General features: G+C 51.7%; 1 protein-coding gene across 3 annotated transcripts; it reads left to right on the top strand.

Moving 5' to 3' along the window:
- Positions 1-1,984: 1,984 nt before the first annotated feature.
- Positions 1,985-10,389, top strand: C2CD4D (C2 calcium dependent domain containing 4D). 3 transcript variants are annotated; one of them, XR_013980569.1, is made up of 3 exons: positions 1,985-2,314; positions 6,644-9,767; positions 9,808-10,389. XR_013980569.1 is itself a non-coding variant. In XM_080986097.1 (2 exons), the coding sequence occupies exon 2, from the start codon at positions 6,734-6,736 to the stop codon at positions 7,805-7,807; it is 1,074 nt and encodes a 357-aa protein (XP_080842223.1). In that variant the 5' UTR covers positions 1,985-2,314; positions 6,644-6,733; the 3' UTR covers positions 7,808-10,389. The 3 variants fall into 3 exon arrangements, 1 of the variants encoding a protein (XP_080842223.1); XR_013980570.1 differs by having other exon boundaries at positions 6,644-7,998; positions 10,146-10,389; XM_080986097.1 differs by having other exon boundaries at positions 6,644-10,389.
- Positions 10,390-11,143: the final 754 nt, after the last annotated feature.

Below are 11,143 nucleotides of genomic sequence, written 5' to 3' on the forward strand. Positions count from 1 at the left end.
TGGAGAACGTGCTCCGCTATGCCAGGTTTCAATAAACATTGCCCAATTCTGTCTCGACCTATTAAGTTTCTGGGTTTTCTTTCCCTCTTAAACAGCTTATCAAGGCTGAGATCACAGGTGAAAAATGATCTTGGCAGGTAAAAAACCCCAGGAGGAGTGGCGGCTCGCGATGGCGCCCAACTGAGAGGTGCCAGAACTGCGCCAGAGCATACTCTGGCTGGGAAAAGAAAGCACTGGCTGTGGGAATTGTAGCTGCCAGACTGCATTTGAAAAGGGAGGTGTAAGCCCTTATGGTCAAAAGACAATCTGAAAGCTTTTCCCATTTCCTTCCTCCTTGCAGAGAAATATTTGAGGACAATTTGGGAGAGACAAAATGGCTTCAGGATTGTTCTCCTGTACTACACATGGTTTATATACTTGTGTATGTGCTTGACTCGTACATTTGTGAGCATTTATTTTATATTTGAAACCTTAGAATTCTTATAACAATACCATCCAACTCGGTGGCCATCGCTGCCTCTGGTGGCAGCAAATTCCATTGTTTAATTATGAGCTTTGTGAAGAAGTCCATTTGTTTGTCTCTCCTGAATCTTCTCATTTTGGGCCTCATTGGATGACCCCATTGGGTTCTAGTGAGGTGCTGTATCTCTCATCAAGGAGTTCTGCAGCGGAAGAGAAGCGCCGTTGCTTGAGGTGAACACGGGCTGAAATATAGGGTTAGTCAAGAGTGGATTTCATGCTCTTTATTCAGCTCATAGTGGTGAGGAGGAATGGAAGTTCCCCCAGAATGTCTGCTTTATATACATTATTTACACAATGGGCGCCACGTGATTGGCTAATTCCGGGATTCTCCTGTAGGCCAATCAGGTTGCGGATTCACTTCCACCTGGAGCTGGATTGGGTGGCTCCTGTGGATTCAGACTGCTGCATTCTGAATCCTATTGTTCTAGGACCAATCAGACTACTGCATTCTGAATCCTATTGTTCTAGGACCAATCAGACTACTGCATTCTGCATCCTATTGTTCTAGGACCAATCAGACTACTGCATTCTGAATCCTATTGTTCTTGGACCAATCAGACTACTGCATTCTGAATCCTATTGTTCTAGGACCAATCAGACTGCTGCATTCTGAATCCTATTGTTCTAGGACCAATCAGACTACTGCATTCTGAATCCTATTGTTCTAGGACCAATCAGACTGCTGCCTTTTGGATCCTATTCAACTCAGTACATAACACGGGCGGAATGCAACATGATGCCCATTGATGTTTTTGAATTTTTTGAATTCTGGTGCTGGAGGAGACTCTTGAGAGTCCCATGGACTGCAAGAAGATCAAACCAATCCATTCTGAAGGAAATCAGCCCTGAGTGCTCACTGGAAGAACCGATCCTGAAGCTGAGGCTCCAAGACTTTGGCCACCTCATGAGAAGAGAAGACTCCCTGGAAAAGACCCTGATGCTGGGAAAGATGGAGGGCGCAGGGAGAAGGGGACGACAGAGGACGAGATGGGTGGACAGTGTTCTCGAAGCTACCAGCATGAGTTTGACCAAACTGCGGGAGGCAGTGGAAGACAGGAGTGCCTGGCGTGCTCTGATCCAGGGGGTCACGAAGACACGAAGAGTCAAACACGACTAAACAACATCAACGTTGTCAGTTCCTATCACTCTAGTTATCTGAATGTCGACTGGATAAATGAGGCCGCGCTGTTATGCGCCAAACCAGAGAAGTGAGTTGCTCGAGCTGTTATGTGCCAAACAAACTCCCCTTTAACGCATCGTTTCAAAGAGGCAGGAAGGACTTGCCGCTAAAGTATTTGCAAACATTTGCCACCGCTTGGAAGAATGATTCCTTTGTGCTAAGCTACCTAGCAAAACCGAGGCAGGCGGCTTGCCAAAGAATCGGGGAGCGGGGCGAATATTTCAGTCCGGCCCTGAATCCAGAAAGGCCCCAAGAAGATAGATCAGCTGTCATGTCGACAGAACTGGACACTCTGTATCATGGGCTGGAGTTTCCGCCTCCCTCCAAATTGTGCACCGTCCTCAAATGTACTCTTGAGTTTCTTAGCACGCTAGTGGGTTTAGGAAAGGAAAAAAAAATATGAATGGTTGTGTTTATCCGGCCCGAAAGCCCTCTAGTGGGAAACTGAGCAACTCGCTGTGAGTCACACAAAAGAGTGACGTCGGAAAGCCCAAGGTATAAACAGCGGGACGGAAAGCTTGTCTGATGCCAGCTGGTCTCCCGGAGATCCGAAGAAACGAGAAGGGGGAATTTGAGAAAAGGAGAAAGGGGGACATGAAGGAACAATGGCAGGTAATTGGCTCTGTTGGGTTGGGTTGTGGGGTGCAAGTCAGCTGGAGAGGTTTTCCCAGGAAAGAGAGAGAAGGGAAAAAACTCAAGACGTGGTGGGGATAACTTTTTCTTCCTAGCAGACAGGTTGCGTGATGTACGATGGAGGAAAGCAGACATGCTTGAGCCTGCTACCTTGCAAGTCTGTGTGTGCCAAGAAACTCCAGAGGCAGCCAGCTCTACAGATCCTGAAATTTTTCACCTTTTATCTATTTTGCATTCTGCTGTGCATCGTGCCCACATGTCTATGCAATGGCAACGCCGCGCAAGGAACTTTCTACGCTCGGCCTGCAATGATAGGAAATTCCATTGCACTGTGTGGCTTTGGAGACTTCAGCGTGACTTGTTCGCAAACCTCAAAAGAGTGTTTCTTGGTGGGCACATGGAGCAGGAATTTGCCTGTTTTAAAAACAGAAACGAGAGGCGAGATCTGTGCTCCTGCAGGAAAAATCACAGCATATGTATGTTTTGCCCTGCTTGGCGTTCACCAGGCTGATTGGAGGCATCCAATTTCTGGGACCACAGAACGCAAGGCATGCCATTGGCCATAGCTGCCATTCTTCTGTGTCTGAGGACAATTAGGAATGTGCAAGCTGGAATTTCAGGCGCACCTTCTGAGAGCAGCTTACCCTCCCACATAGAAACAAGCCATTCATTTTGGGTCACATTTCGCATTTCTGTGAAAAGGTTTGCAGGACTAGCCTGAGGGGCAGGGGAGAGGAAATATGTCCCTGTTGCCAAGACGGTCAGGATGCTCTCCTGCTTTGCAATGCATGTCCCCTTGTGATGTGGCGACATAAATGACCAGACAACAAACCAGCCGGATTTGGGACTCCCGCTTCACGATTCTTCATAGATCATTCCCTCTAATAGCGAGCACCGCTGGCGACTGCCGACAGGACTGTAATCGCAAGAATGTAAGAAGAGGCTGCTAGATAAGGCCAATGGCTCACCTAGCCTGGCACCATAGGCACCAACTCCCAGGGCCTTGTTTGCAGTGGCTCCCCGTTTTTGGAATGCTCTCCCCAGGGAGGTCCGGCTGGCGCCTTCATTAGACACCAGGCAAGTGGCGCTGGGGATGCGGGTGGCGCTGTGGTCTTAACCACTGAGCCTAGGACTTGCCGATCAGAAGGTCGGCGGTTCGAATCCCCGCGACAGGGTGAGCTCCCGTTGCTCGGTCCCTGCTCCTGCCCACCTAGCAGTTCAAAAGCACGTCAAAGTGCAAGTAGATAAATAGGTACCGTTCCAGCGGGAAGGTAAACGGCGTTTCCGTGCGCTGCTCTGGTTCGCCAGAAGCGGCTTAGTCATGCTGGCCACATGACCCGGAAGCTGTATGCCGGGTCCCTCGGCCAGTAAAGCAAAATGAGCGCCACAACCCCAGAGTCAGCCACGACTGGACCTAATGGTCAGGGGTCCCTTTACCTTTAAGAACATCATATCCTCCTAAATTTCTCTGATGATAATAGGGACATCCTATTCCATAAGACAAAGCCCTGGTTCAAAACAGTGAGGACTAGAATCTTTGTGGAAGGGCCATAGCTCATCGGTTAGAGCAGTTCCTTTGAACACAGGAGGTCCCAGGATCAGCCTCGACTAGGAGATACGTTGCTCAGCTTTCCACCCCGTACAGCGAGAGCTCCGGCTTCGAGTTCCCTCCTCCTCCTGACATTTGAAAACTTTTCAGAGGACTCAGGAGAGCAGAATGACGTCAGTGGCAAAGAGCTACTTAGCTACGCTCTGACAGGTAGCCGGTTTAATGACTCTGTTACGAGGTGCTGGAGCCGCCTTTCGGCTTTTGCCAGAGGCAACGACTCTCTCTCTCTTGCCCTCTCCCACACGTCCCTTTCAAAGGAAGCAAAGACCACGGGGTCATGGGGACTAGAAAGGGCACTGCTATGTTTTTCAAAGAGGCTTTCAGGTGGCCATGTGGCTTTGAAAGAGGATGGGACAAATTCTTTCTTCACGGGACTGCGGAACTCCCTCTCACAGGAATGGCCACCCCATTTGGACGGCTTTAAAAGGGGACTGGGGGAAATCGCAGTGGAAAATGATATCAATGGCTGCTCGCCACAGCGGCTCAGCAGGAGGGATGAGCGCTCCTGTGTTCGAATTCCTTCTCACTGGTTTCCCACGCAGGCATCTGGATGGCCACTGCGAGAACGGGGTCCTGGACTGGATGGGCCATGGGCCGGATCCAGAAGGGCCAAACTTACGTTCTTATGAGCGGTGATGAAGAGGGTTGTTCAGCACAGTTACATTTAGTGGCGCATGTGAGAATCAAAAGGGATGTGGAGGAAAGAAGGAATTATGAAAACAAACAAATAAACAGGGATTGATGGGAGTGTATTGGTGGGCTGAAAGGCAGCGGTGCCTAGTGAGTGGATCAGCCACTTTGCACCCGTGCACATGAAGTAGGTTTTCTTCCAACACCCTTAGCTCCTTTCAGCCTTGTGACAACCATGTAAAGTATTTTGCTCAAGGAGAAAGCATCCTCCAAATTCACTGGGGGGGGGGGGAAATAGTAGTGGAAGAAGGCAGGTCCCCTTCTAGGGGGGGCAGGACTCCATGGGATTGTCAAGCCTGGAACCCAGCATCTGGTTTTGAATTCAGCAACCTGAAAGAAAAGAAGAGTTTCTAGTCCTCATGAGACCTGAAAATGCTTTGTTCTTCACCCTCTGGCGAATGTCCGCTAGGGGAAAGGGGGGCTGGAGTCTGACTGGGGAGAGGGGTCCGTGATCTGTGGGGACCTGTGTCAGCCAGGAGGCCAGAGTCGGAGGCAGGGGAAGCTTCAGAGCTAGAGGGTGGAGCGCTGGAGGAAGAGGAGGAAGAGGCAGGCCAGGCAAGTGAAGGACTTCCCCACCCTCTCCGGCACCACTGCCTCCCAGAACCAGGAGGGGGTGAAAAGGGAGGAGCAGAGGGCATTTCCATGCAGGCCTAGTCTCTGGCTGGCTGTGCATAGCGCATCGAGGGGAAAGTATATAACTAGGGAAGGGGGGTTCCCTGTTGCTGCAACTGCTGCTCCATAGATCTGGGAATAGCTGCCTAGACGCTAGGCTAGTGGGGGGCGGTATTTGGAGCCAAGAGAGGGTCACCTTTGACCCCAAAGAGTTAACTATCTACCATGTGCAATTCTTTCAACAATGTCTAGGCAACACCATGACCATGTACATATGTAATAGGCAATCTTTATAGAATTCCTTCAAATCATAAAATGTTGAAAATGAAATCTTTAGTCTCAAAGTCTCTGAAAACCTTTACATGAAGCGAGGTACCAAACTTTGTACAGTGGAAAAAGAGCTGTGAAGCTTTGTGTATTCAACAACGATGTCCAACACTGAATTTTGTACGGTAGAAAACAAGCTGTGAAACCATCTTATTTCAGAAGTGACTACATTATTACATGAGCACTGTTCCAACAAATTTGATATTTTCATTTATATACATTCATTCTAAATAAGATGGATTTATGAAGCATTCTATATCCACCCACCACGCTGATGAAGAATTCTACGAAACAGTAGTCAGTATAAGGAATTACTGTTCAGTGTTGGACACCACTGTTGAATACACAAAGCTTCACAGCTTGTTTTCCACCCTACAAAGTTTGGTAAGGTAAAGGAAAAGGAACCCCTGACCATTAGGCCCAGTCGTGGCCGACTCTGGGGTTGCGGCGCTCATCTCGCTTTACAGGCCGAGGGAGCTGGCATACAGCTTCTGGGTCATGTGGCCAGCATGACTAAGCCGCTTCTGGCGAACCAGAGCAGCGCACAGAAACGCCGTTTACCTTCCCGCCAGAGCGGTACCTATTTATCTACTTGCACTTTGACGTGCTTTCGAACTCCTGCGTTTGCAGGAGCAGGGACCGAGCAATGGGAGGTCACCCCGTCCCGGGGATTCGAACCGCCGACCTTCTGATCGGCAAGCCCTAGGCTCTGTGGATTAACCCACAGCGTCACCTGGGTCCCTCACACAAAGTTTGGTACCTCGCTTCATTGAAAGATTTTCAGAGACTTTGAGACTAAAGATTTCATTTTGAACTTTTTATGATTTGAAGGAATTCTGTAAAGATTGCCTATTACGTATATATGGTCATCATGTTGTCTCGACGTTATTGATGTTCTCTTTACAACACAAGGGATTGTTTGGATGCTATGTGCAATTCTTTGGCTTGGGGGCGCCCTTGACACCGTCCAAAACTGTAGTAGAAAGATTGGACGTGTCCCTGGGACTTTGGCCATGGCAAATAGTCTCTTCCTCCCTCAGGTGCTAACAATTTTCCATCTTTCTTCCCAGACCACCCTGAGAATCCTTGGTGCTCTCGCAGGACCTCTGCCCTCCATCCTGCTTTGAATTCCCCCTCGCCCGGCCTCCGCCTGCCCTGAGATGTTCTCCCGAAGGAAGCCCCTGAGCCCCTGCCCCGCCTGCCCCAATGTGATCACGCCGGACACAATCCCCACCTTCTTCATCCCTCCCAACTTGGCCAGCCTGCAGGGGCAGCGCTCGTGCAGGAGTGACAGCCCCGACGGCCGAGGGATCCTGGCCCGGTCAGCCGAGCAGCACGTTATCCAGGTGGAGAGCCCGGAGGAGGGGGAGGTCCAGGCCGTGGGGCGCCTCTACAGCACCTCCTCCATGCCCCACCTCGCCAGCCCCGCGGGCTTGCCCTTCCTGCCTGAGAGCCCGCACACCCGCCGCCGGGAGTCCCTCTTCCACGGCGGACGCCTGCCGCGCCGGTTGCAAGGGGCCCGGTTCTCCGCTCCGCCGACGAGGCCTTCCCTGCAGCCCGGTTTGATGTTCGACAGTGACACGGCCTCCTCCACCGAGACATCCCCTTTCAGCTCTCCCCTGCTGCCGCGGCCTCTGAGCTGCCCTCCGTTCTGTCCGGCCTACCGGCATCACCGAAGATTCGCCTTCTGCTCCAGCGACCTTGGCGTTGCCCCGCGGCCCAGCTCCTTGTCCACAGAGGAGACCAGCTCTGCCGACACCAGCCCCAGCTTTCCGCGCCGGGAGAAGGATCCCCCCTGGGGCTCCCCTGCCCCGCTGCCGCTCTTCCCGCTGGACCTGATCCGTTGCCACGAGCGGCTCACCAAGGAGGTGGTGCTGACGGTGAGCAAAGGCGGGCGGCTGAGGCTCTCCAGCGAGTACCTTCAGCCCCAGGGGCGCCTCCGTGTCCGGCTGGTGTGCGCTGAGGCCTTCTACCCTCCCCACTGCGACCCGCGACACTTCAGCTGCTGCGTCTCCTTGCAGCTGCGGCCCGGGGAAGGCCTGAGGCAGCGCAGCGCCGTCGTCAAGAGGAGCCGCAACCCCATCTTCAACGAGGACTTCTTCTTTGAGGGCGTCTCCCCAGAGGAGCTGTCCAGGTGCAGCCTGAGGCTCAAGGTGCTCAACAAGGGCTCTGGCCTCCGGAGGGATGCGGTGTTGGGGGAGTGCGACGTCCCGCTGGATTGCCTGCTGCCCTGAAGGGGGCGCTGGTGGGCGGGAAACTCACTGACAGGAAGTCGCTGCTGTCGGCAGGAAGTCGGTTCAGTTGGCAGGAATAGGCATGGGCAACTCCCCGACAGGAAGTGGATGCTGTCGGCAGGAAGTGAGTTCATTTGGCAGAAGGAGGCATGGGCAACTCCCCGACAGGAAGTGGATGCTGTCGGCAGGAAGTCACTTCCGTTGGCAGGAAGAGGCATGGGCAACTCCCCGACAGGAAGTCGCTGCTGTTGGCAGGAAGTCAGTTCAGTTGGCAGGAGGAGGCATGGCTTCTCTTGCTCAGGGTCTTCTATCTTAGCAAAGAGGGTCTTTTTGCTGGCTGGGTAGACCTTTGTAAGAACACAAGAAGAGCCTGGTTGCTGGATCAGGCCCATCCAGTCCAGCATCTTGCTCTCACAATGGGCTATCCAAGGCCTGCAGTGGGAATCCCGCAAGCTCACTCTGCCGCCATTGTGTCATGGAAGACCTCTGGATGGGTCTTGTTTCAAATCAATCTGTGGACGGTGTGAAGAAACAGCTCTTCCGGTGTTTTGAGCCGCTGGGCTGCGTTTGAGAACAACACCACACACCCACACACCCTGCAAATGTTTCCGGGGGAAAGGTCTCAAAGTGGGGGCTCTGGTGACCACATCCAGGCTCATAACTGGATGCCACGGGCATCTTGCGTGCCACCAACACAGCAGGACGGAAGGAAGACCTGCAGTTTTTGAGGTGGCCAATTGTTGGGGCCCCAAAAGTGAGGCCCTCTGAGGCCCATGACACTGGCCTGACTGGCCCCTCAATATGAGCCGCTGGAATCCTCTCCACGCTTGAAATGTGTATCTCCAAGGTTACACATTCCTGCATTGCAGGGGGTTGGTGTGGATGACCCTCACGGTCCCTTCCAGCCCTACAGTCTTATGATTCTGTGATTCTCCCATCAACCCTTCTCATGCCAAATGCAAGAAGCAAGGGCCAACAGGATTACAGCCTGAGTGAAGCAAGAGGGGAGGTGTCAGAAGGAACTGCAAGGTCTACTTGGTGGGAAACGAAAGGGAAAACACACGCACTGGGGGTGGGGAATACCTATTACTACTACTACTAATAATAATAATAATTTATTATTTGTACCCCGCCCATCTGGCTGGGTTTCCCCAGCCGCTCTGGGCGACTTCCAACAAAGACCAAAAATACACTAAAATGTCACACATTAAAAACTTCCCTGAACAGGGCTCCCTTCAGATGTCTTCTGAATGTCAGGTAGTTGTTTATTCCCTTGACATCTGATGGGAGGGTGTTCCGCAGGGCAGGTGTCACCACCGAGAAGGCCCTCTGCCTGGTTCCCTGCACCCAAGCCATTCACCATTGAGGCAGCCTGTCTCAGGAGGTGATGGGGTCTTCTTCATGGGAGATATGTGAGCAGAGGGTGGACAGCCATCGGCCAGGGATGCTGTGGTCACAAGATTATGCCCTGAGCAAATGAGGGATTGGGAAAACGGTCTGCCGGGCATCTAGCTCATTCTATTATTCTGCTCCCTGCTTGGAGGAAAATGGCTGGCACCTTCCTTTTGGGCTGCCAGGTTCTCACGTCCATTTCCTCCTCCCATCAGCTCTCGCCCTGCAGGTTACATGACCCTTGGGGTCCCTTCCAACTCTCTGATTCCATGTATTCCAAGGGTTTGAAATACAGTTGGAGCTTGGAATCTGTTCTGGAAGTCCGTTCTGCTTCCAAAATGTTCAGAAACCAAAGCGCGGCTTCCGATTGGCTGCAGGAAGCTCCTGCAGCCAATCGGAAGCCGCGGAAGCCCCGTCGGACGTTCGGCTTCCAAAAATAGTTCGCAAAGCTGTTATGTACTGAGTTGAATAGGATCCAAAATGCAGCAGTGTGTTTGGTCCTAGAACAATAGGATTCAGAATGCAGCAGTCTGATTGGTCCTAGAACAACAGGATCCAGAATGCAGCAGTCTGATTGGTCCTAGAACAACAGGATCCAGAATGCGCAGTCTGATTGGTCCGCAGGAGCCACCCAATCCAACTCCGGGTGGAAGTGAATCCGCAACCTGATTGGCCTACAGGAGAATCCCAGAATTAGCCAATCACGTGGGGCCCATTGTGTAAATAATGTATATAAAGCAGACATTTCGGGGGAACTTCCATTCCTCCTCACTGCTCTGAGCTGAATAAAGAGCATGAAATCCACACTCGACTCCAAGTATATTTCAAAACCAGAACAGTCACTTCCAGGTTTGCAGCGCTTGGGAACCAAAACGTCCGAGAGCTAATCTGTTCGAAAACCAAGGTGTGACTGTATTTCAGAGCACGTGTTGTGTGTTTCCCCAAGGGTTCTCAAACTGCAGCCTGCAAGATTTCGTTCGGGTGACCCATGGCGTGCCTGTGAAAACAACGACAACTGCAATTAAAAACCGCACAGCATTCTAGCACAACACGTTCCAGTGGCTACAACAGGCTGAAAAATCATTAAGTGGTTCTGCAAACACCCTCGGCGGTTTTCAAGTGGACGTTGGGAGGAGAAGGTTTGGGAACCGCTGTAGCAGAATGTGTCTACATTAAAATATACCAACTGACTTATGGCATTTATTTATTTGTTTGTTTGTTTCATAAAAATTGCACGCTACTTGATTGTTGTTGTTACAGATGGGTAGCCGTGTTGGTCTGCCATAGTCGAAATTAAAAAAATAAAAAAAAAATAAAAATTCCGGACTTCCGGAGGCGGCGCGAAACAGCAATGGCGGTCCTCTTCGGTCTCTGAAGAGGGGCTCCGCAGGAAAGGGTCGTCCGCTGCGGCACAGCGGTGACCCATCAAGAAAAACCACGGGCAGAGTGAGCCCGTGGCCGTGGGACTCGGCGGGCACCAGGAGCGACCCCAAAAGCGAAGAAGGAACCCCGTAAGGGGCTCCGGAAACGTGGAAGGGGGAGCGGTGCTGTGAGTTCATCGCTCTTTCTGCGGGAGCAAAGCCGCGCGGCTGCTGCTGATGAGCGCCGACCTTTCTTCTTGAAACATCAGGCTCTAAACTACCTACTCGTGAGTAAGGATCAATCATTTTGGGACTAAAAACTTTAAATTTGGCTGAAAGCGGGAGACGATAAACAGGAAGTCCGTCTTGGGTGGCTGTCTGTAGGCAATGAAAGGTCTTCCTACCAGAGCTACAGACAGCCACCCAATCTTAAACAACTCCTAACCCACAATAATACTACAACCAGACTTAACACGGACACTGGCACCAGAGCCTGCAATAAACCCAGATGCCAACTTTGCTGCCACATACACCCGGACAACACCATTACTGGCCCCAACAACATCACACATACCATCTCGGG

The sequence above is a fragment of the Podarcis pityusensis genome (assembly GCF_964106645.2).
Source record: "Podarcis pityusensis genome assembly, chromosome: 16".
Classification (NCBI taxonomy): domain Eukaryota; kingdom Metazoa; phylum Chordata; class Lepidosauria; order Squamata; family Lacertidae; genus Podarcis; species Podarcis pityusensis.